The sequence below is a fragment of the Lytechinus variegatus genome, chromosome 1 (genome assembly GCF_018143015.1).
Source record: "Lytechinus variegatus isolate NC3 chromosome 1, Lvar_3.0, whole genome shotgun sequence".
Classification (NCBI taxonomy): domain Eukaryota; kingdom Metazoa; phylum Echinodermata; class Echinoidea; order Temnopleuroida; family Toxopneustidae; genus Lytechinus; species Lytechinus variegatus.
The window spans coordinates 65,910,340-65,937,682 of record NC_054740.1 but is presented as its reverse complement, the minus strand read 5'-3'; the positions used below and the strand labels follow the sequence as shown (position 1 = coordinate 65,937,682).

General features: G+C 35.9%; 1 protein-coding gene across 2 annotated transcripts; it reads right to left on the bottom strand.

The window, feature by feature from the left end:
• Positions 1–534: 534 nt before the first annotated feature.
• Positions 535–27,219, bottom strand: LOC121420203 (probable enoyl-CoA hydratase echA8). Of its 2 annotated transcripts, none has more exons than XM_041614766.1 (8): positions 27,086–27,219; positions 17,879–18,049; positions 16,778–16,866; positions 16,002–16,146; positions 15,409–15,558; positions 14,725–14,868; positions 10,370–10,506; positions 535–2,132 (listed from the first exon to the last, which is right to left on the bottom strand). In XM_041614766.1, the coding sequence occupies exons 1-7, from the start codon at positions 27,159–27,161 to the stop codon at positions 10,406–10,408; spliced, it is 876 nt and encodes a 291-aa protein (XP_041470700.1). In that variant the 5' UTR covers positions 27,162–27,219; the 3' UTR covers positions 535–2,132; positions 10,370–10,405. The 2 variants fall into 2 exon arrangements, with proteins under 2 accessions (XP_041470700.1, XP_041470692.1); XM_041614758.1 differs by having other exon boundaries at positions 2,130–2,169.
• Between the last annotated feature and the right edge of the window lie 124 nt (positions 27,220–27,343).

Below are 27,343 nucleotides of genomic sequence, written 5' to 3'. Positions count from 1 at the left end.
TATGCTCACATGATGATATAATGACCAGGTGGCCGTTTCATAAAGCTTTTGTAAGTTAAGAGCGACTTTAAGAACGACCGGTGATCCTTTCTTGTAGTGAATGGTATACACAAAAACGTTCATTGGTGAGGGTTTCGCGCGTAAGAAAGGAACACCAGTCGTTCTTAAAGTCGCTCTTAACTTACGAACAGCTTTATGAAACACCCTCCTGGTTAAGTTATAGGTGTGTACTAACTTTTATACCATTTATATTTACAGTAAATGTGTGTGTACTGTATACTAAGGTCAGTATTAAAGTTGATATTACATAGCAATGTACGGTGCAAAATGGATATAAATTGCTATTTTGTAGGCATTTCATGTACAACAGCTTAAGAAGTAAAATAAATGGACAAACCGCTATTTTTTGGTCGTTTTTCAAAGGGCTACGATATGGCTAAAAAAACTGCAGGTTGTTCGGTGTGTAATATGATTGACTAAAAACCAACCAAATAAAGTCAAGATAAATATGTGGTAAAAGTTAAAATTTATCCAAGAATCAAACTGAATGCTAGTGCTAAACCCAGTTACCTTTAAAACAGGGATGCAGTCGAGGTTGACCTTGAGGCCAAACTTTGCCGACCTTGGCCAGAGTCACCTGTACAAAGTCTATGGGAAAAGGTTTATTTTCAGTGGCCTCATGACTTGGAAGTATCAGCCTCGACCAGGATCCCGTCTTACAAAGAGTTGTGACTGATCAGATCGATTGCAACCATGGAAAACTTGTTACAATCAACATCTTAAATGCATGTTTGTTCAAAATCTTTTCTAGATATGATATACATATTCATACATGCATCGTTTTCTTGAAAATCAGTGCATCTCTCATTGTTTACCAGAGGACATTGTGCAAATTTCCTGTAGGAAAAATTATGACAGAGATGGATTACCATATAATTGAGGTTCATCGTATCGATCACATCTCTTTGTAAGACGGGACCCAGATCCCTGCTTGAAAATTCCACATTAATGAGGTGTCCTGTTCGATGATGATATAAAGCCCTTTGGGACAAAGGCAGAGAAAGGTCGATAAAAGCTTAGGGTAAATCCATTCATTGGACCAGAAAGTATAAACGCATATAATCAACTACACTTGAATGAATATACTGATCCTTACAATATTACAAATCATAATTAACAAATATACTTCATGGCCGGGATACACCCTGTCTTTTTGCATTAGAGTTCCTGAGCTAATTTCAAACAATTATGAAATGCCTTTGAAATTCCTTTAAAGATACAACTACTCTAAGGTACTTGAATTTGAAATCTAATGTGTACATATGAACCATCCTAAAATCTTAATCCTGAGATGTCAACCTTCTTAAAAAGAAAGAAAGAAAAAAGAGAGCCATGGCAATTTTGGTCTTGAAACAATATACTTTTTCATGTACTTACAATTGTTTCAAAACGTACTTGATAAAAAAAATATTGATGATTAAAAACTCACTAGCCATCCATTCTCATCCAAACCAAATACAACATACAATGTACAACCTGATTGAACATAAAGTGCAGCTATTTCATTGGAAACTAATATCGCCTTTAACTGAATATATATAAACCTCGATCAAACATATTACTGTACGTTTTACTTTATCTTACCTATGAATACCTCAAGACTTATAGTTATTGTTTTGATATATTTTGTAATTTTAGAGTTATAAGAAATATTCAATTGTATTGAAATTCTAATATGGGTACATTATGTAGGCCATATATATTTTCCCTATTTTGTTCATGTTTGAGGGCCAACATGGAAATATACATTACATCTAAAAACACATTGCAAACGACAAACTACTCCTACCCCCTGGTTCATTGCCACAATGTCTTTGTGGACATTTACCATCATCCCTCTAAATGATATTGCTGCAGAGTCTCAAAATTATCACCCATGACCACCCATGCAAAGTCTTGCAAATCTCCCCCAAATAATAGCGATGATGATGATCGTTCATTTTTCAACATGCCTGGCCTTGCATCGGTAAACATCTGTCTGGTCCAAAATTCTGGTAGACTGCTTTCACGTAATTGTCGATGACCCAAACTTTTGATAGGTCATTGACCGGGGAGTGTATTTTTGAAGTAAGCTGCATGGGGCCAATCAAAGTTGAATTTATCAAGAACCTGAATTTAAGAGGAAAAATTGAAAAAAGAGAGAAAATAAAAGAATTATACTTACTTAAAACCTCTTTTATCTCTAGGCGCTCTACAATATATACAGCATAATTTATTACCAAGGCTTTAGCAGAGCTGCTCTTATTTGCTCAGCATTTCAAGGAATAAATTCCTGCCCGGTGCCCATTTATGGTAAATGGATACCTGGCAGGAATTTATTCCTGCAAATTTTACCTTGGGTGACTGCAGCACAATATATGGATGAATTGCTTGCTGAAGGAAGTGGATGCTTAGAGTAGAATTTGAACCCACGAGCCACTCATTAAGAGACAGGAATCGAAACAATAATACGCCATGACATCTTTATACAAAGAAATGGTTGATGCAAGTCGAAAAAGCACATTGAGTGATAATATTGAAAAGGCAGTAATGAGCTGAACAAAAACATAATATTTACTATTTTCGACATATCATTAATCGAAAATTAACAAATATGCTATAATCAATTGTAATATGAATATTTGATTCAATTCTATTGCAGCTCTTTGTAAGATGGGTTGCTGGCCTTTCTTTCTAAGAATTTGAAAACCACAGAATGTTATATCAGGAAAGCTTAAGCAACATCTTCACTTGAATGTTGTTATTGCTTTGTGAACAAATATTTGGTATTACTCCTATGTGTTTAATATCGCATGCTCGATCTGTAATGAAAATCAGAAATCAGAAAAAATTGGAACCAGTGGGATTCGAACCTGTCAACTACTGCTTTCCGGGCAGCGACTTAACCACTAGGCTATTCTGGTTCATGTTTAAGTTACGATGAACTAGAATACAAATACCCTCGATCCTCTTCTATCTGACTCATTAATATGCAAATGCCGTCCGCCATGGAAAATAGATAGTAAATAAAGAGGCTTTAATAGGAGGTAATAATAATTTTTTTTCCAAAGGTAATAACAATTTGTGAACAAATTTTCGGCATTACTCCTTATGTGTTATTGCTTATCCTAACAAGACTAAAGGTTATTTGAGAAAAACTGCTCATTAGCTTGACCCCGAACTGACACCTTTTAGGTGAAAAAGAAAGATTTTGAGCCTGTAACAAATATATTTTTTTCCAAATGTGTTAGCAATCTTGACACATCCTCTAATTATGGCATTTTCCCCCTGATTTATACATCAATGTTCTCTCTCTGTGGAATGTGAAGTAAACACCTCTGATGTTGACATGGGGCTGGCCTGGTAATCATCCTCAATAATGTAACATCCTAATGCCGCCCAAGCCAATAGGATGTCATACATCCACTTGAATAATAAAGAAGTTCATCACCTAACGAGCCCCAGACATAAAACTGATCAATCCGCTGCTTCATGAATAAGAGAGAAATGTCAGAAATGTTAACTACGTAGCCTGGCTAACAGCTTTTCAGGAGTGACGTGTAATGTGTCAAGAATGGTTGCCGATAGATATTGCCCAGACACTGACAATTGATATCCCAAAATGTTCTCTCCACACATAAGATTCTGAGTCACCGAGTTTCTTCTGGGAGACTTTGTGCTCAGAGGGAGAAAGGCTGTACATTAAAAGAGACACACATTGAAAATGAATTCTGGCTTGGTATGGATTGACAGGAAACTGTCTGTAGAAGCGAATTGCTGTATTAAAGGAGATGAAATACTTTAAAACAAAGTTTAAGTTTCTTGAAATATGGTGTAAAAAGTGAGACCCCAAATCTTCCTTCCCGATTTTGGGAAGAATTGGTTGCAGAGCTACAGTGACATCACAGAAGGTAGATTATTCTTCAATAGTCAATATTAAACAAATCTTGGGATATCTTAGTTCAGTTCAGGGGCGGCTCCAGGACTTTCGAGAAGGGAGGGGCATTTTTTACCAGAAAAGTTCTCCACTACTAAAACATGACATATTCCACTAATTTTTTTTTGCCTCTCAAGGGGGGGGGGACACAGGCAAGATACCCCCCCCCCTCCATCTGCCAATGCTTGAGATTCTTAAGGTGAGGATACCAATGAGCTGATAAAAGGATCGATCATTTTATTAAGATTACATTCATGTGTTACTAAAATGTACAAATTGTGTGTGAGGGCCTCCTGACAGAGATATGTGATATAAAATGGAACTGGAAAAAAGAAACAAGTTGTGACTGAGCCCATGGACATGCATTTTCTTGATTCTGAATTAGATTTTTTTGTATACAAATTGAACGGGATATGATGTACCTTAGCAGAGTGGGGAAAGTTTTAAAATGCTGATTGTCCAATCACATACATTAAATAGAAAAAAAAGAAGAAATTGAAATATTAAATACTTGTCCAGTTATGCAAAGAATGTCATGAAATCATTATGGTTCATGACCTCACAAAGAATATGGTTCATAGCATGAGTTTATTTTCCTCAAATGTGGAAATTTCTTTATTTAATAATGCATATTATTATAAGTATTTGATAGCTACAGAGGGGGCTTTCGTCTCACCATGTTTCAATAATATGATCTATTTATTTTCTTAATATCTTAGGTAGCTTTCATGAAACTGACATTTGTTACAAGCTACTATAAACCCTTTCATCTGATTGGCTGAGAACAACTTTTCATGACCCCCCCCTGAATGAAGCTTATTTCTTCATAAAAGACAGATGATAGACCTGTATGTGTATACATGTATTACCTACATGTATTTACGATGTGCTCTCATTGTCTTTATTTTTTCTTTTTCATGGTTTACCTGTATACAAAATTCCACAATCGACAACATAACAATATGATTTGTTCTCCATGAGAAAAAAAAATGACAGATTGGCTGCACAGTGCACACATAAAATTCTGGGAAATACAATTTCACATAATCATAGCTGTCTCATACGCCGTTTGCACAGAAATCAATAAAATCGTTGGGGAACAGTAAAAATTGAGTTGTTGCTAAGCAGAGAGATAATGAAATTATCGTTATTGAATTAGCTTTTCAATCTCCTCCATCTCGGAGCTGAAATCAATTGTTTGATTTAATTCATAATTCATGGCATTGATCCATGTGGGCTGTACTAGATATTGTCTTGAAAATCAATTAGAGAGAAAACAAAAATCAAAATCGGTATTTGTTTATTCCCCAAGGATACGAAAAATCTCAAAGTAGAGTATGACAGATTCTGTATTTCATAAAGTGAAATGAATTGCTAAAAAACCTCCCAAATGACAATATGAAGAAGAGGAACAAGAGGTCTAATTAAGCTCTTGAAAAGGAAAAAATGTAGATGGGGGAGACATGTGATGAGATAGGGGGATATAGAAAAGATAGGGAGTGAGAGAAAGAGAGAGGGAGGGGGGTGGGGGCAGACGAACTCTCACCCATCATGTATTGAACAGACAGAGAGAAAGTGACAGAGGGCATTCAAGGGGAGAGACGGAGGGAGAGATACTAGTAATAGCAGAAAAAAAGTTGAATTATGTAAGGAAAGGCAGTAACAAAGAATGATTAAATAAAGAGAAGAGAGATAAAAGTGAGAATAGAAAGAGCACATTGAAAGATTAGCAGTAACAGATACATGTAGTGAGGTATAATAACATGTTGTTTACAATAAACCATAACTACATGTACATGTATACTACATATGTATAAGAAATTATACTTTCAATGCATACCCCCATTCAATCGATCTAGGGTCAACTTCATAAAACATTATAATTATAAAAAAAAGGAATTGTAAAAGCAAAATAAAGCTAGGGAGACAGGGGTTAGTTGGAACATGGGGTAAGTTGAAACATTGTAATTTTCTTTAACGCCTGTAAAGTAAATTTAAGCAAAAACTGCCCTCAATTTATTGTTATTGATAATACAAGAAAATTACAATGTTTCAACTTACCCCATGTTCCAACTAATCCCGGTGTCCCCTACTGAAAACATTTAATTTGATTGGCTAAGAGTAAACTTGTTTTAGAAATTGTCAAATGGTATTATAATAGGTTTTTATGAAACGGGACCACCAAGGTGCTTTCATCCTGATTGGAGTTGTGTACACCATTTGATCATACAATGTGCAGTGAACACTTCATTCAGTACATAAATACTTTGGACATCAAATGACCATGGACTGACCAGACAATGAATGCATTTCAAATCAATATAATCAATGTGAAAGAATGATAAAAGATTATGTTCTGCAGATCCATGACCTTGCTTATAAACACTAATCATTAAACCACAATGTGGTTCTCGATGCTGGCTTGAACAATAACTTGACCAATAATGTGACCTTTGACCTCTGTGACCATCATTTATAGATCAAGTATCTAAAGCTCTCCTCCAGATTTCATGATTCAGGATAATCATGGACTTTACAACAAAAAGTTGGAGTGTATCTGTAGCAGTGTGATTTGTGCTGGCCACATTTTTTAGTTTTATTCTTCTTCTTATTTTTCATTGGGGTGGGGGGGGGGTCCCCCAAATGAAATATGTCTAGCAGTGTATAATAACAATAACAACAACAACAACTACAACAATGATACTACTACTACTACTACTACTACTAATAATAATGACGATAATAATAATAACAATAATATTGAAACAATATAATACACATTTAGTGAACATGTGAATTTTAAAGATAAAAACAATATTGAATCAAGGGAAAGTAATAAGGGAAATCTCAAACAATTAGAATTAATACTCAATAAACACATATTGTGGGATTATAACCAGACACTAACTGAAATGATGGGAAATCTTCTAGTATATACATGCATGACTGATGCAGGCATACATACGAAGTGACTTGTCACTTGATCTACTTTATAGATACACTAGGACCACTGCTTGGTCTCATCTCATAGGATCTTATACCAGATGACCAGCTACCCAAAACTAACAATGATAGCCAGAATATTAATTCGGTCTTCAAAAGGTAAAAAAAAATAGAAAATTAGCTTATCTGAAAGAGTAACTCTTTTTTTCATACTGCCAAATTTGAAGTGGTAAGTAATTAAAAGATGAGATACAGGATTAAAAAAAGTGTTTGTTTTCTGGACAGCTTAGTAGTTTCATAGAGATTGCACAGAGGGTATATCTTATGAATCTCTAAACCTTGTTTTCTCCTTATTCATTGAACCTTTCGCTGAATGTCTTCTACATTCAATCTCATACTACAATTGAGGGTTACTATTTATTGATTTTGACAAGTTATTCAATTTAAAGTTTAAGAAGTGAGTATTCAAGCTCAATAAAATAAATGCAATATCAATTTTGAGCAAATTATTTTTGGATTTAGGGCCGCTGGTCACATATGTAATATCATTGTTTTTTTTTATAAGTTTGACAAAGCAGTATCCACCATACTGTATCCAACAAGAAATGTAATCAATGGCTCCAAGTGCTGAAAGACAAATACCGCCCTCTGTAGTCAGTTTTGATCAATACCTCCAGTGATCTTTGCATTATCTGCAATTCTACATGTCTTTGCATACACATAACAAAAAAGGTGAATTCCTCTTTAGTAAAATAATTTGCCATTGAATTCAAGAGTTATATCATCACTGAAGACCTTCAAATCTAAACTGAAGTCTTATCTTTTTTAACAGTATTAGTTATTAGCACTTTGACACTCATCCAAACTCTCTCATTCTTTCTTTTTTACGTGCGCCTCGGAATAGAATATTTTAGATAGATGGCGCTATATAAATGCCTATTATGATTATTATAGCATTTGAACGAAACAGCAGAAAAAAACTAGATATAATTCTGCATACCTCCTTAAAGGCCTGGTCACATCGCCCAAACCTTGTTGAAGCATTTTGTGAACAGTAAATTTCGACAACACTCATCACAGCACACAAAATGGGGAAAAAATCGAAAACTTAGAGGCTTCAGCCCCTACTTTTTTCAGTAACTATACAAAAGGTGAAAATGACCATTGAATTGTAATTTTTTGTACGGTAACTCCCTCCCCCTGTCAAAATTGTTTTGTGGCCCCTGCCCAGCACTTTAACACTCACCAGAAGAATTTGACAACAGAATTCCCAAAATGTTTCTTGTGAAATTTGAAAAGTATGAATTTTGCTGTAAATGTATGACTCATGCATGACTTACATGTAAAGGATCAATTGCAGTTTTACACAGGATTTCATCACCAAGTGTGAAATACTTCTACCATCATATTTTGCCAAAATTCTTTTCACTATCTTTCATTTTTCATTCAGGGAACTTTTTTTTATTAAAGACTTTATTGCTTCAAAATCTAATCACAATATTCATAAATAATAGCAGCAATATAATAAATCATATCCATTAGTAGAAAATGTGTTACAATTCAGCAATAAGACTTGTTCAATTGATTCCATTTATGAAGATGATCTCAAAGTTTGCCTTGTTTTACTGCGATTGCTTGCTCTACTTTTTCTAAAAAAATAATTTCATTTTTAGTGAAGACTTTTTGTTTGAAGACTAACATTTTATCATTGTATTTTTGTTTATACATAAAGAAATTTGCATAAAATGTAATGGTATTGATAAAACTATTTTTCTTTTGACTCACAGAAATAGGCAAAGAATGTTTAAATTGACTAACCATTTGTTCACTTAATTCCAAAATATTTCAACAACTGGACAACAAAAAAAAAAGGTGCATAAGATCTTGGTTTTCGTACTGACAAAAGAATTACATGCAGAACGAAAAATCATTGGTTGCAATTCTTCTGTGAATGAATAAATTGAAATGAACATATCTTGGTATCCAATGTTGCCCTATATATTATTTTAAAATGGTCTGGCTACTAAATACTGTTTTTAAACTCAAAGTTAGGTCACTTTCCCATTTATCTAAGTGATTGGTATTTTCCAAATTTAAACATACATTATTTACAAATATACAGTGCATATCAAAAAAAGTTTACACTTTGAAAAAGCCCTGGGAATTCAAAAATATGCAACATGTGGGTAATTTTTTCACATATAATTATGGGTTTGGGTCTCATCTATCAAATGAAAGTAAAAGTTTTGACAGAATGTTACACTTGAGTGAGCACTGTCCATTTTTGTAAAGCTCACAGAAATCTGTTTGCGCAGAAATGCTTGTTTTCACGCTGTGTCAAGGGGAAAGGGCGAAATCAAACTTACCCTGCGAAGCATTTCTCATAAATTTCCCTAGCAATTTTAGCCAATTGAAATAAAACAGATACATTCAAGCATTTTGTAACAATTTTGCCGCCCAAATTTGAAATTTTAACACTTAGTAAGCACAACCTTTACCCTTTTTGTGCCAGCTGGATCTGAGGACATAACTGAATCTGAAATAAAGTTTATATCAGCCATCTCCAGCACTTTTCACTAAGTTTTTATCATTTAAAGTGGCTTTACATTTCATTTTTCATTTTTAATACTTGTTTCTCCACACTTTCCCCAAGTTTGGCAATGATTAACAATATGAAAATCAAGCCTAAGCCATTTCATGTAAATCACAGCTCAGTGTAAAGCAAATATCGTCATGATGGACTCGGTGTGTGGGGGAGTGGGGTGGGCGCAATGCACTCTTCGAAGTGTTTTGAACAAGGAAACAAGTTTAAAAATGTAAGATATCTTCAAATCAATTTTAATAGCTAAATTCCACGTGTTCTTCATGATTAAGGTCTACTTTTATTCCCATAACTATTTCAAAGTTCTGCGCAAATCATTTTTCACCAACATTTCAAAAGTAAGTGGTGCTCACTCAAGCGGAAATATTTTTCGACAGTTATAACTTCATTTGCTTGAATGGATCTGTATCAATGCTAAAATGTGGAAAAATCTTCAGGATATTACAAATATATAATTTTACAGGAATATTTCTAAGTGTAAACTTTTTTTTGATACGCACTGTAGAGTAACATGGTTGGTTTCTTTTGTGATAAAAATAAAGATTGCTTCCTGTCTTCAGAAGAATATGCTGGGTTGCATTGAGCAAACATTTTTGACCAGATTGACCATTCAGGGGAACTTACTTATTTGTGGCAGAGTCATACCAAAGACTTATTAATGGGACCTGTTGCCTCCTTGTGAAGGCAATCAACGTTTCAGAAAGAAGGAAATAATATGTTATACAGAGCCTGCAGGGGGAATAGTTCATGATAGCTGAAGTGGCTATGCTGGGGAAATGAGAATTAGTATAGCCAATTTATTTTCACTATCATCAAAAGGTTAAAATGTGGAGATTGTTAAAACTTACAAGATTTACATGTATGCAAGAGTGGAGACCTGGAGTTCATAATTTGCTCTTGAAGTCCTCATAGGAGCCTTTCCTACCCTGTCCATCAGCAAATCTTCCAGCTCCTTTAACTGATTCCTTAGCGAGGACACCGATACCTGAGCCACATTAGAGGGGGAAGCAGAATGGAAGGTGTAGAAAAATTATGATAATTATCATTATCATCATCAACAACATCACCATTATAATAATAGGCATTTATATAGCGCCATCTATCTAGAAATATTCTATTCCGAGGCGCACAAGAAAAGAAAGAATGAGAAAGTTTGGATGAGTGTCAAAGTGCCAATAAATACTGTTAGAAAAGATAAGATTTCAGTTTGGATTTGAAGGTTGAAATTTGAAATTATTCCAGAGAGAAGGTGCTGAGGCAGAGAAAGCTCATGCACCATATGCTACACGTGTCTTGGGAGTCTTAAGAAGTTGCTGGTGTGATGATCTCAGGCTTCTAGCTGGTGCATAAGGCGTGACAAGGTCTTGTAGATATTTTGGTGCCAAACCATTTAACACTTTCCAAGTTAAATTCTATATGCTTCCAGATTGGCAACCAATGTAAATTTTGGAGAATTGGTGAGATGTGTTGATATTTTGACGTACCAGTAAAAACCCTGGCAGCTGTATTCTGAGCATACTGAAGTTTATTAACATTGCGTGAGGATATATTAAAAAAAAGAGCATTTCCAACATCTAATCGAGATAGTACAAATGAGTGTATAAGCATAGCAGCAGACTTATGGTCAAGGACTTTCCTAATGCTGTTAACATTATGAATATTATAGTATACTGATTGACATATTTTCTTTACATGTGCATCCATATTATCATCATAAATATTATTATCATCATTATCACTTTTATGTGTTTGGCACCACCTTTGCTTTGGAAGCCAAAAGCGAACTGAATCTCCTCTCAATATAACTGATAGGGAGCTTGCAGGTGGTCCATTTCCATCAGGATTCCTCCTACTAATGCAAGATTACTGCAGTGGGAACCTATTGTGCAAAGGTGGTGTCTCCATTACATGGGGCCTCAATTTAACATCCTATCCATGGGACAGATAGCCAATCGATTTTGGTTTGAACTTGAAACAAGGCAATAGTCACATTGTGTCTTGTCTACCCACGACTATATAACATGAAGTTTTCCTCAAGTACATCCCTAACCAAGTTTGATTACACAAGAAAGGATTTCAGGTAAAATTAAAAGGGGACTTCAAACGACCATAACCTAACAATGTTACCTCTAATGGCAGCATTACAGACAGGTCCCTCAATTTCTTCCACAACCCATGTTTAGTTGCAAAAAGTGAGAGGGTTTCATATTAGAGTCTTGCAGGTAAACATTAATGTTTTACCTGAAATGACACTTTGTTAAAAGAGAAACAGAAACCTGTAAGAATGGGACCTCCAATGACCTTTGACCTCATCATCCATGTTACCGCTGACAGCAACACAACATGATGGCAAAACTATTGCATTTATCACCCAAGTTCGGTTGTAATTGGACCAATAATTGCCAAGTTATGTGTCATAAGACATTTGTAACGGACGGACGGACAATGGACTGATGCCATTTGGATCCCTAAATGCCCTTTACAATTGATCGCTGATCAGTTTGCGACCGTTTTTTTCCTGGTGTTGCACAATCGATCACTACGTGTCTTGCGAGCTCTTGTAATCATTGTAGGCCATTGCATGAACCCAAAGAGGTTGTGACGGGTTGCATCTTATGCGATTGATTCACTAGCATCAGATTGTACAACTAGCCGTGCGATTGTTGCAGGTCTTGATGCGAGAGTTGGCAAGACTATGTAGTCTCATGTAGTTGGCTGGAGGTCGTGCAACACTGTGCGTTGGCGACCTATAAAGACCAGTCTTGTGTACAACTGGGTACTATGATATTTGGACAATGAGACTATTGCTTGATTGATCGCAACATAGCTTCACCAGGTACCTAATCTGGAGAAATAGTGAAGTTTTAATATAGTCAGCCGAATGGTGGGTGGCAATTTGGTAAGCAGAGAGGGAAAGAAAGCCTGAGTGTGTATATTTGAAGCATTACTATGACAATTTTCGCATCATCCAGTGGCACCAAAATATGATATGACTTTAAAGTTATGACTTAAAGTTTGTACTAGAAACTTTGGAAGACCACAAGACAATTATTCAGAAAGTACAGGATTTCTAGAATCCCAGCCTCCTAGGCGCCCGTATCTATCAGTCTTTATTTTCCATTGGACATGGTGGTGTGTGAAGTCCCATATCCGGCTCTCCGTTTTACATTGAAATCAAAATTGATTAATGATTATTCATAAGCCTTTCTTAATAACAATTCTTGTTGTAAGATTTATAATTTGTTTGCAAATTAATACTACACAGGGTCGGATTCAACTTTCGCCAATAGGGGGGTCCGAAAATTTACTCATGTTTTTTCCCGATTGGCCGCTAAAAGTTGATTTTTACTTCTTTCTTTGAAGGGGTAGTCCAAACAGTCACTTGTTCGCTTTATTCTCACAAAACATCCTTCCTAAGTAAAGTTGACCATCATATATATATCTTGGCATCAAGTTAGCATCAGACCTATCCTGGACAATGCACAAACCTGTAAACCAAATAACCAACAAAGCCAACCGTCAGCTCTGTCTCCCAAGGAGAAATCTGTGTGGCTGTGACACACAAAAGCCATAGCTTACACCACACTCCTCTCCTGGTATTGTCATGCTGTCTGGGATCCTTGCCAACAGAGCAAACAAGTCATGGAGATAGTCCAAAGACATGCTGCAAGATTCGCATGCAAAGAGCACAGCAGGACTGCTAGCATCACAAGAATGATGAAACGCCTGGGATGGGCAAGCCTTAAAGAAAGAAGATCCAAAATCAGCCTATTGATTATCTACAAGGAAACTCAAGGTATAATTCCCAGTAACATTACACATCTCTTGAGAATCAACATGGCTCTGAGCAAGCCAACAATAAGGCACTCTTCAAAGAAGTTTGTTTACCACCATATAAGAGGAAATAAGAGATGCTACCAGCAATCTCTATACCCAAGAACAATCCCTCAATGGAATAAACTCCCAGCTACTATAAGGGAGACTACACCAATTCCCAAATTCAAAGAACTCCTTGAAATAATACAAAGACATCAAGTACACATCCGACTTCATGCACTGTTGCCAAAATTGTATGGGATAGACACATCAGGGTTCTGTTTCATAAAGACTTGTTATAGTAACAAATGCACAATTTCTATAACAAATTTACCATCAGCCAATCAGAAAGAAGGATTTCAGTAGCTTTTAACTGTTATTGCAAAGTTGTTATTGTAACAAGTTTTATGAAACAGGGCCCAGGCGTTTGTACATCGAACCACCCAGATCCAAGCTTCCTGTTTTCAGCTCTCCATTTTTTTTTTATCAGTATTTATGGCACATCTGCATTTTTGACACATGCAAAGTAGGGGGGGGGGGGGATGTACATCTCTTTCATCATTTACAATATTTATTTTGATTATCTGGTCAATTTGTTCAGGGTAATTCAACAAAGGAAACTTCTTTGCTCTCCGCGGAATCTTGATACCGCAGAATCTGCATAATTCTGTGAGATTTTGGGTGTGTTGGTCCATGCCCACTCACAATGACACACACCCTAGGGGACCTACAACAAGGGTATATTAAAAGCTCAATAGCAGAAAAAAATTGAATGTAATACTTGTAATTGTTAATAAATTGTGATTAATGACCTGAATAATATGAACAACCATTATTTAGGATGGGGTGGAAGGATCAAGTTATGATTATATGCTTTGAAGTAACAAAATGTTAAAATGAACAAGAGCACCTTCGTAACTCGGAAGGATGCGCGATGCTGGGGAAGAGGGCTTGGTTTTACTCATTACACATGAGTAAATAAATTTCATATCTATCGATTCGTTATGGCATTGATAATTCGAAAAACGATATGACCTAGTTTCGAGACTGTCGCCGATTTGAATAATGTGGCCCAAAGTCACCTTCTAATTCCGAGCCTGCAGTTCTTGTGGTATAAAAAGCCAAGATGGCGATATGCATTAACTTTCCATTCATTGTGTGCATCGTGCACATATGTGCTGGGTAGGGGGTAGGTTTGGTGCAAAAAATTAAATATTATGTTTGTTATTGAATGAAACCATTCCTTTAAGAAATTGTTAGAAACCGATGGGTAGAAAAAAAGAAAAGAAGTCTATGATGAAATAGAATAACATGTTTTTTCATGTTTGTAAACAGTCAATTAGTAACCATGCTATATACATGTACATTGTACCGGTATTTAACTCACCTCTTTCAAACTCGTATTTGATGGCCTCCTCGAAACCCTGACTATCATAAGTATTGCGTAGTGTAGCGTGTCTGTCTCCTAGCATGGCTCTTTGGTCTGGGAATGTAGTCAAGAGCTTGGCAAGTTTCTTGGCTTCAGTTAAAGCTATTTTAAATGAAAATATAACAGATACCACAATATCTCAAAATGGCGCTGAATAAAGAGATGCTCAAAATGACTGACTTGCATTCTCTCCTGTATATCGAGAGCAAAGGTGAGAATGGAAATTCAAACAAAGCAAATAGACGCAAAAAAAGAAGAAACAATGTAAAAGATTTTGGCTCTGATTTTTTAATCAATTATAACAGGAAATGGAGGCACAGTACTGGTCACTTAAATCTTAAAATCACTGACATTAACACAAACTACTCCTGTCTGCACAGAATACTTCTGTCTACTTCTACTGTATTGTACTGTCTTCTATCTACTTCTGTCTGCACAGAATATGGTCTGTATTGTTTTCTCACCTCCCTGGGGAGCATTCAAACAAAAAAATTTCAAGCCAAATTGTGAGGCAAGCTACATCTAGGCTTTTGCATCCTACCGGGTACCCAATAAACACCTGGGTGGAGAGTGGCAGAGTGTGGACTGACGCCTTGCCAGAGGACGCTAGGCCTTCATGAAATTACTCCCAGTGTAAATTACCTTGTCCATCTGGTACTACTCTGTTGACAAGTCCCATACCAAGAGCCTCATCAGCATCTACCGGTCGGCCAGTCAAGATCAGGTCCAGGGCTCGTGACAGACCAACTATCTTTGGTAGTCTGACTGTACAGCCATCAATAAGGGGAACGCCTAAAAGAAAACAACAATAATTTGTTAATGAAAAGGATATATTCAAATGACATTGAGGACCCAATTGAGTTAGAGGTGGGTAAGGGGGAGGGGGGGAGTAACATATCATTTATCCCTCTTTCTCTCTCACCTCCTTTTAATTTTTGCTCTTTTTTTCTGGTCATGTGATCTGATACATACCGATGGTGGTATGCCATTATAATTAAGAAAATAATTGAAAAAATATTTTTTCATCAGACTGCTTCATTGTGCTGCATAAACAGCTAACCTATAATGAAATATTCATGATGATGGATTCAAACCATAATAAAACCACGTAGGTAATTTCTAAACAATATCACCATAAAAAACATAAAAATTTAAGAATTTTTAGAAAATATTCATTTTTAGAAAATATTCATGAGAATTCTGTGAATAATTAATAATTAAAGAGAACTCCTTACCGAATCTTCTATTGAAGACGCCCATGATTGAACTCTTCTCCGCTACTCTCAGATCACAGATAAGAGCTAACTCCATCCCTCCAGCAACAGCGTAGCCGCTCACGGCTCCAATCACGGGCTTACTGAACTGCATGGCAGTAGGGCCCTAGAAAAAATGGTTTTCATTCACAAATATTTCTTATCCTGCTACTTATCTTCTAAATACATGTACAGAGTAAATATCATAACATAATAAATCAACAAAATATGAAATCCCTACCCGCACTATCTATATTTTTAAAAGACTTTCACACAGAGTTGCATACATGAAAATACAAAAATCAATAAAAGTTTTGGGTGGATCATATAGTAGAATGCTGCTATCTTGAATTGCATGCAAAGCTCCATTAACTAGTTGCCTAATAGTCTGATAGTCTGTGTACACAGCCTATTAGAAATTACAAAATTCCATAGTCAAAGGGTTGACAGATAAAATGCTACATATCTGTAAATTGTTTTTAAATCTGGAATGACTGGAGTATATTAAGAAAGACCAATTTGTTACTTGGCTGAGAGAAAGCGGGTAGGTTGCACACGATGTGATTTTAATTCCGGTGTACCTGTCGGTAGCTTAAGCGCACACTACCTGAAAAGTTAATACGCATGAGAGTTCTACCTGACCAACACTGAACAGGGATACATGTTCGTGTAAACCATAATGCCCTCCTGCAAGCTGGTGACAAAATGGATATTCTAATAATTTACCAATAATGCTGTAAATTCAAAAGTCTCTTTACCATAGGACCTGGCTGTAGGGAATCAGCAACTGTTTCCGGGTCTTGTTTCGCTAAATTTTTTAAGTCCCATCCTGCACAGAAATTTCCACCTGAGAGAGAAATGACAATGCTAAGATGACATTACTGTAACATCATAAGAGCAGTTTGGTATTACAGTGTATAAAAAAAAGGTTATCCAATTTCGAGGTTTGATATTAAGAGATTTTAGAATATTATTTCAAATGTAATAAAATATGAAAGAGCAGCTCCTCAGATTCTATCAATACACTTCTTACTCGTACACCAATCATACTGAATTAATTGATGTTGAAGATATCAGGTACAAATTCCATTTTCTTGAAGTTTTGGCAAGCAGAGTTGAGATGAAATTTTTACTGATGCCTCAGCCGCGTGATTTCATCGTCCATGAAGATGGAATAGCCCTTTTGTGGTCTACGACTTTGTTACTGAATGCAACGTTGAAAAGTTTGCTATTCCTCACTGATTGATAAGTTTACATCATCTTCAGGGCAATTCCATAAAAAGGTCAAGTTTTTGGTACATCTGACCCCATTTTTCTCAAGTTTTACTTCACTCCATCAAAGCAATAAAGACTGTCGTAAGAACCAGAAATCAGAGACAGAAAATTTCATGGAGGTCTCACATACATGGGGTTGGACATACATATTTTATGGAATTACCCTTTAACAGAGCTGCCAACCTGAACAGGAACATTTCAGTATCTTGAAAAGATTAAAATCAGTATTTTGGTGAGGAAATCAGTATTTTCAAAGAAATACCATATGATTACACATAAAACTGAAACTTCAGATATCAGTACTATAAAACCATCATTATTTTTCAGTAATACTGAAAATCAGAACTAGTTGGCATCTCTGTTTTAAGATAATTGGCTCGTACTTGATCTGTTGCCAAGTAATGAATATAAATGAACAATTTGTTTTTATTCTTTAAATCGGATTACAAATATAAAAAATAAATGTAACCTATATAATCATGCTCATGCCAGTGATCTTAAAAGCCCTGTTCCGGTTTACAGCCATCGACCTTCATCTGCTCAAGCGCAAATTGTAATCACGAAATAGTTTTATATTTTAATACCTTTCCCATGTAAGACAGCGACACTCAGTTCAGGGTCCTCCTCGAAGCGACAGAATGCCACCTGTAGCTGTTTGGCCGTCTCTGGGTCGACTGCATTCCTAACGTCAGGTCTGTTGATCCCTATCAGACATATCTTATCCTCTCTCTCGACCTCCACCCTCCTCAAAGATCCTATCATGAGTGAAAAAAATTATCATAAACGATTGATTCAGGAGACAAATTCAAAACAACTCTGAAAACTTACTTATTCAATTCAATAAAGTGAACCCAGTATTCTTTAACTTCAATCTGAAGCATATGTATAGAGAAATCATGACAATTATAATGAATGATAAACTAATGTTGATGATGAAAACAGTACACCGTACGGTAGACTCAGCATAGGTCGACCTTCCATAAAAAGTTGCATTCTGTAACTTGACGCATTATTTGAATTAGTTTATGCAAGATTGTGTTGTTTTCATCTTTTATTGTACAATGCCTACTTAGCTTGTTGTACGCGATCAAATGGGAGGCTGAATGTCACACATTCGTACCGTTGCACACAAGACATACCATACAAAATGTATCATTGCAAGGCTTTAGGTGACGTTACAATGCGATTTCATTGAATAAGGTGACAATGCGCGTACAGCCCTCTGGCTAAATGCGCAATGCTGTCCAAGATCATGTGCGCTTTTCGCTTTCAATATTTTTTGCTTTTCCCTTTCAAAAGGTCGAAACGGAAAAATCAAAGAACAAAGAAAGTTTGAGATAAATCAGACAAATAGTGAGAAAGTTACGAGCATTTGAATATTGCAATCACTAATGTCATGGAGATCATCCCATTGGCAATGCGACAAGGATGTGTGATGTCACATATGAACATCTTTCCCTTTGATGGACTATTAAATACCCTCAAAATGTCTCTTTTTGCTTTTTCTTATTGTGATACAAACTCTTTATCCAGATGTATCCTTTAAAAATCTGTATTACATGCCCTCCTATAGAAATAACACATGATCTACTGATAGATGTGATAATAGAGTGAAATATATACTAAAGCAATGGGGAGAGTTGTTCACAAGTGACATCACACATCTTTGTCACATTGTCAATTTGAAGATCTCCATAGCATTAGTGATCGCAATATTCAAATGCTCATAACATTCTCATTATTTGTCTGATTTTTCTCAAAATTTTGTTGATCTGTTTCTTTGATTTTTTTGTTTTCACACAAGCTATCTTGTTCCAAAAGTTTTATTCTCCTTTAAGTTTGTAGAATAATATGTTTTCAAAAAATGTAGAAATTTGCAATATGGAAGAAAATAAATGTTTATTCGAATTGAAAAAAACCCAGAGCTTATTAGCTTTCACTTGGTATAACTTTTTCAAAATCAGTTTACACTTCCAATGGGGTCTTCAACTTCAACAAACTGTTGCCAGCTTTGTTGGAACACCACAATTGTAGTCTCTGCCAAAAAATGGCGAAACCTCACTCTCAACTCCAGATCAAGGCAGACTCTGAGATTCTGATCTGGCCCTTATCATTTGCAGTCCACAACCCTGTTTGCGTTGAGTGAGTCCAGTTGATGACAGTCTTAAAGGGGAAGTTCACCCTGATAAGTTTGTTTTGATTAAAGCAGAAAATTTAGAGAAAAAAATATTGAAGGTATGATGAAAATTCAGCAAAGAATAAGAAATTACACTACATGTACCTACAAGTACTCTATATATTGGCCTACTTGTAATTACTGCAATTAAGAAACTTTAATAAGGAGTATATTGTAATAAATTTTGTTTTGTTCTTCTTAAATGTGCATTTTTAATATATGTGGGGCCAGACTCCACTAGCACTTGTGCTATTTTCTAGTCCCATTTACCAAATGTTGTATGTGCATGTGTATTAAACTACTATGCAATTCGTTTCATATACCTGTAAACATGTGAGTATTGTTGGTAAATAAATACATCAAATAAAATCAAATCAAAGACATTTAGAAGTTTTTTATGGCATCATATGCAAGTCACTCACTGCAGGCCTATCTCTATAAATTGCAATTATGTAATGAACATGATGGAAAAAATTCTCTTATAGAATTGGGCATTAAAATGATGCTTCTAAATATACCACCCTACAAATAAATTCACTTTCAATTTTGTAACAAAATTTTATTTTTTGAGAATTTATAGGCCTATCACATGAAATATGGAGGAGCTGTTCGTCTGTAACATCGCCAAACCAAAAGTTTCAATATCATAACTGTTTTCTACAACAGATTTTCATTAAATCTTCCAATTTTTCAATGGAGCATGGTGAATATGAATACTTTTCATATAGAAACGGGTAAGAAAAATCCAATATACAAATAAAATCACTGATTCTCTTTTTATATATAATGCATTTTATTTGACATGACATACAGTAGAGATGCTTGTTTAAATGTCACAAAAGCAACTTAAGTTTAAAAACTTCATAGCTCTGTTAAATTCTTTGACAGATTTTCATCAAAACTCACCATTATTTTTTCTCTAGTTTATCTGCATTTATTAAAACTCAGGGTGACCTTCCCCTATATAACACAAGGAGCTCTTGATTATGTTTATGCAACACACAGTACACACTCTAAAACATCTTTAAAATAACATTTCATTCACTTTCTAAATTGAGCTTGTATAACTTGTTGGCCGTCTACGTCATAGAGCATGAGACTCATGGGTTAATACATACTGGTGGGTTTTAGTCTCTTAATTGCCTAATAGTTCCCTAACAAGGCTTCATTGTTTTTTTTTAGCAGAAATTTGATTATGATGGCATTGTTTGGCACAATTTCTCTTAAGAATATATAGTGATTATATTACCAACCAGCCTTTTATTTCCTAACGCATCAAAAAATAATTTCAATACACTTAAAACTTTGCAAATCCTTCCAAAGGAATTTGAATAGAAAGACGATGAAAAAGGGCCAAAGCTCACTTTCAAAGTCCTTATTTTCTCAAAACAATAAAATATGGTCGAAATAGCCAATCAGTGATTTTGTAAATGGTAAAACTTTTCCCACAAAAAACACACATTCCGTAATACCATAACCTTTTCAAGTGACCAAAATATTTCACATGTGAAGGGGTGTGATCGGAAGGTGATATCACAAGAAAGAATGATCTTGGCAAAATTTTACATCTATATTTTTGTAGGTATTTATGTATGTTGCTGTGACCTTAATTCTCGCGATACCTTATTTTGCGCATGGTCGAATATCTCAATATCTAATCAAAATCTTGAAATACCGGTACTGATACTATCACCAACAGAAAAAGCGACCCAAAATTACCCAGTCCGATAATTTTCTTGAAGGTAGGGTCTCAATTAATGAAAATATTGGCAAAACATCGGCAATTTTTACGTCCGCTCCAAGAAAATCTGAACTTATCGACAAGCTTTGAGAAATCGCCAGTTTGCAAGCAGAGGTCTCAAAAAAATGTGATACCAAACGAATTTATGGCATTTTACTTTCCATCTGATACAATTATCTTACCTTTGTCTGCTTGATTTTTTTTCTAATTCTTTGCAAAACGATGCCCAAATCAAGGTCACAGCTTTTTATGATACTTTTTCAGCCAAGTGCACATAGCCAATTATCATGGAATTTTGAGATCGCGACACCAGCTAAACCATTGACCTACTTTATAATTCCATCAAACAAATTTGACTTTGGGATCTTGCCTTCCATTTGGTATTCATGATTTTGATTAATTTTGTGTGAACTGTGTGAAATTTTTGATTGAAAATAAACTACATGATAATTTTCAAAATGTGCACAAATTATGGTCACCTCATCATAAGTTTGATGAATTAAACACAAAATTGTTTGATAGACCTATGATTGAATTTGTAAAGTGTTCAGTAATAGAATCCACTGACATACACCTAGACTACTCACAGCAACAATATCAATTTTAATCAACTAAAACTTTTCCAAGGATGTTTTTTTTTTTTTTGGGGGGGTCTACTTTTTATTTGGCAACCAGTCAATTTTCGCCATCATAAATATTATAATACTATTCACATTTGTTTTCTTTGAAAAAAAATTATTATAAAAAGTAAAATTCAAATATTTCTTTTTCTTTTTTTCTCTTAGAGGATCCCTAGATCTACATTATGTAATATTATGGCATATCTTTAAGAATCTAGCCCACATAGATCTCCAAGCGTAAACTTTAGAATCACACTTTTAGACATGCTAGAGAGGGGGTCTATTAATAATTCTAAATAGCATTAGGAAATTTAATTTAGGATAAATCCCTCCAGACCAAGCTTTGGTCTCTGTTATGTTGGTTGTTCTGCTGAACTCCATTGGCTTCACTCACCAATACAGAGACCGAAGTTCTAGCTCGATCTGTACAGGGGCCTCGATGGCCATAAGTTCGGATAAAACAGGGAAGTGAAGTTGCGTGACAGCCGAAGTAAGTCACTGTTTTTTCCCCTTTTAAGTTTTTTTCCCTGTTTTGGTGCATTTCAGGCCAAAACAGAATAATAATCTGTATTTTGGTACAGTTCTTTTTATATACTTTAATGAAATAAAGACAAAATTCGATGAGCCCCGACATGGGATTTTGCATTGTAAGACCCCTAATGGTGTCTGCATGATAGTGAGCCGTCTGTGTACGAGGAGAAATTAAAAAAATAACAATATGTGTAAAACCTCCTCGAAACAGACGGCTGCCAGCTGTCTAAAATCTTTAAAATTTGACTGAACAAGGCCTAGGCCTAGGCTAAAGTTAGTCTGTCTCACTCCTAGTACCAATGAGGTCCAAACATTAACATGTATGGACCTCATAGGCGACATTACCCAAAAATATGGGTTAGACAATGCTGTTCTGATTTCCAACCCAAGACTTTGGTAAATGTACGCCTTAATACAAATTGGAGTTACTTGATATGACTTTCATTTGTTGGGGAGACATTAAAAGTATTAATTAAGTAGTTCAAATTAAAATATATTATCATTAAACTTACATTTCAGGCCCTTTTTGTTGATTTTCGGTGAGCGTTCCACACAGCTGCGACGAGTGATCAACTCCGAAGTGATACGCGAACTGGTCAGCTGATCGGTCAGGTGATCGGTAGATTATCTTTTTGTCAGACGTTCATAATTTATGTAAAGCGTATCAATCTTCAGTATCTTGATTCCAAAGTATCAGTATTGCAGATAAATGTCATTATTGATTGGAATCAGTGGCGGATCGGGGGGGGGGGGGGGGGGGGGGGGGGGTGGGGGTGGGCATTTCTGCCCGATCCCCCTATTGAGATTTGTAGTAAATATTTTGGAATTAAATACGTTGTTCATACTAGTTATGCGACCCCTCCTTTATGATGATCACAGCATTATTTGTAATGGGGATATTTCGTTCATAATTATTCTTGTCTCTTCTTTCTCCTTTTTAGCCTTTTTTTGCTTGTTAAAACCTTTTTTCCTTTTTTTTTGGGGGGGGGGCTCGCCAAATTTTACGTGGGTCAAAATTACCTTCATTTTTTTAGTGACAATCTTTTTTTCATTTGTCCAGTTCTACGCGAGACAAAATTACCTTCGATCATTAGTTATAGTTAAAAACTTTTTTTTATTTTTTATTTATTTATTTATTTTTTTTGGGGGGAGGTTGCCAAATATCACGCGAACGTTTGTCAGCTTTTACTGTTTTATTCGACTTATAATCAAATATTAAATGGGGCTTACCACAGTTTTTTTTAAAGTCAATTCATAAGAATATTCCTCCTCGGGATTTGAGCTTTCTTTCATGAAATATCAATTTTTTTCATGATTACCAAAAATACTTAAAATTTTTTATCGGTGTATGCCTATAAAGCTTTAGCTCATGCGTTGCGCCTGCCATATTTTAATGCTGATCAACTTTATGCTTTTAATGAATTCCTAAAAACAATAAATTCTCAGATCATCAATTTTGTCGCAATCGAATAATTCGATTGCGTCTCTCTATCAGTTTTGAATATTCATAAAAAATATCAGCTCGTGCTTTTTGCTCATAATATTTTGATTAGTAAATTCTTCTCTTATATAATCGAGTCGGATAGATAGATAGATAACTAGAGAGAGAGTTGGGGGGGGGGGTCCCTCAGCTACTTGTCCTCGCTTATTTGTTATTATTTGTTATTATGCTCATGTTGTGAGAGCTTTGTGTTTTCACATTTTTTTCTTTTTCAACCTTTTTATTGTCTCGGAGCTTCCCTCTATTTCTTTACACTATATTATAATGTAGTCCTGTTTCAATCATTGGCGGCGGAAGCCCCAAATTTTAGGAGGGGACAACCTAACAAATTTTGACAAGCAAAAAAAAAGGCTCTCAACCCAAACATTTTAGGGGGGACGTAGGAAAATAAATTGACAAGCAAAAAAAAAAGGTCAACAACAAATTTAGGGGGGAACGTCCCCGCTTCCGCCGCCTATGGTTTCAATTCTTTTTTTGTTCTCATTTCAATGAAAACATCATTATTAAACTGACGTACATGTAGAAGACTTTATTACGAAATTTTGACATTGTTTTGTTTCATTTGTTTGGCTTTCTTTTTTTCTTCTCCTCATCTTCTTTTTCTTCTTACTTTTTCCCTTTCCTTATTTTCTCTTCAGTATTTCATTCAGGTATCCGCCAATTTATACAACACCAAGCATATAGAGGCGGATAATCAGTGAGGGAGCATGACGGTGTGCCGCTCTAAAAAAAAGGAGGAATATTGGAAGAAAAAAAAAGAAGGGATGGGGAAAAAATAAAGAAAAAAAAAGATGATGATGGCAATGACGATGATGAAAATTATCTTGGTGATGATGATGGTTGTGGTGACGGTTGTGGTGATGATGATGGTGATGCTAATGATAGTGGTGATGATGATGATGACGAGATGTAATTTTGTTATTTTGTCTTTGAAAAAATTAAGTAGTGCAAAGTTGAATTCATTTAAAGTTTATTATGAAAATAGCAGAAAAAAATTGGTATGCGTTCGAGGAAAATCCATCCCCCACCAATCTTTTTCAAAGGTAAGATTTTTTTTTTGCCCGGGGGGGGGGGGGCCACTTCCATTCACGAGTGGATACCATGCGCGACCATGGGGTCTCGAAAAGCACCCTAAACACGTAATTTCCATATTCTGAAAATGCACCCCTTAACAAGTATTGGCGTGTGAAACCCTACCCTTAACAAGTATTGGAAACAAAACGATACTCTTGGCAAATATTCCCTGAAATGAACCCCTAAACAAGTACAGGAATGTTTTATTGTTACGGGTCCTTCGGTCGTCGGCTTTACCTTATTTGGTTTAGTACGACCCCACCTTCTACACCTCGCGCAAATCGGACTCTAAACACGAAGTGTTGGAGCAAAAAGGACATCCTTTATAAAACATTTTGATTTTGTTTTATCATCCCCGCAAATTAGACCCTAAACACGACGGTTTTCCTAGCGAATTAATAGATACCCTTTTTTCGTTATTTTTGTGTTTTTGACACCCTTATCACGTTATGTAGGTAACGTGCCCTATCGTGAAAAGGACATCCTTTTTACGTTTTTTTTTGGTCGCGCATGGTATCCACTCGTCAATGTAAGTGCCCCCCCCCCGGCCCCCCGGGTTTTTTTGTGACGGCGTAGGCCTTTGCAAGCAGCTATTATTATGGTAAAAAAGTAAATGAAATGTCAAGAAATACATGATAATGATTTTTATGGTACATTTTAGTAGGCCTATATCAATTCATACTTGTTATCAAAAAGAAAAAAGTGGGTCGTTACGGACCATTAAAAATGGGAAATTTGGGCATTTTATATTTAGGATAGAGCAACTGCTCGTTATAGACGTCACAATAAATCAAGCATTCTAAATTCTATCAACTCCATTTTTTGTCAAATAACACCTTCATCGATATTTTGAAATGATTTTTCTCATATTTTCATCATCTTTTTATCAGGGTGAAATTCCCCTTTAATTTACAAAACAGATTCGCAAACAATATCAAGAGTAGTGGGAGGCAAGGGTGGAAATCTAAGGTAGGGGACCAGGGGCTGGAAAACAGGCAAAAAAAAACAAAAACAAACTAACAAAAAAAAGGAAGGTTTATCACCCCCAAAAGAAGGTCGTCTCGTCCAAAATACATGATTTACTTCGATTTAAATGATGTAGGCCTATTTCTTTCCATCATATATAAAAGAACAAAAATAGTAGGGGGACATTTGATAATGTGCCCCTACTATTTTGGGTTAGGGGGAAGTGTCCCCCTGGGATTTGCGCCCATGTGGGTGGGGGGTGCTGCACCTTTCGGAATCATTATGGAACAGTGTGAATAGTCGCTGTGATTTCGATCTCATACCTATAAAAAAATAGAACAAAAGAACGCCTTGACCACAGGCCAAAATGCCTAACAATTTTTCCGCGGCATTAACAACTCTCGTAAGGGGCGCTCCATTTATAAATAGAGTTGCATGTGTAGCTGTCTATGGCAACAGAATCCATCGCAGAATTGAAGCCAGAAGCGTGGGAATTTGGCAGAAAATTCAAGAAAAGAACCGGTGAGTACCGATTTAAGAGTAATTATATATTCATTAACATTTATTGAATCATAAGAATAAAGATTTTTTACGGAAAGAAAGCTTAGTTCTAAGCTAGGGCTGCCCAAATGCGCGTGAGTGGAGTCTCAGTTTCTTAACACGGGTAAGTATTGCGGTGTCGCCTAGAGTGGTCTGTCTAGGCCTAGTCTCATCTAGACTCTATTCATTGAAATTACTAAAACAGATAGGGCCTAGTTTGGGGCCAAGGCAGTCTCATAAAAACGGCATCATCGTGATATTGGGAACCACCGTTCACTTCATACAGCAGCGCTTTTTATTCAGTCACACGCACGGTTCCCTATTTAATATTTCCACCTCCATTTACTTTGTACACAAGTGCGCGTATACAAATCAACGAGTGGTTCCCAAAACCACGATTTGGCCATAAAAACTGACTGTTGAGCCAAAAATCAAGCATTTATTTAGATTCGATCTGGATCAAAAAAATTAAGCAAACACATTATCAAAACACAGTCATTCACCACGCAGTCTAAGATCAGTCTCAAGAGTCGACTCAGCATGCTCACTGAGTAACTTAGTTTTAGTCAGTGAGTAAAAAGTTTCCAGCAAATACTAGTGAGTCGCCATCTGCCTTGTATACCGTACGGTACATATTCTTACCAGATGAACAATATCTGACACCAACTCTCATGGCTGCATTTGGTAGAAATGAACGAAATCGCTGTAAAAACACCATTTTGTTCTTCAGAATTTCCTCTGGCTCTGCCGTTGACAAGTTGCTGCGCGCTGCGCTGGCTGGATCGATTCTAGGCAGCAGGCCGTTGCATGCAGCACGGCGCCCGGCTCGGCCCCAAGCCGGATCGCTGCCATTGGCTCTGCGGCTGTCTCTCGCCGCTGCAGTGTACGGTATGTTTTCCT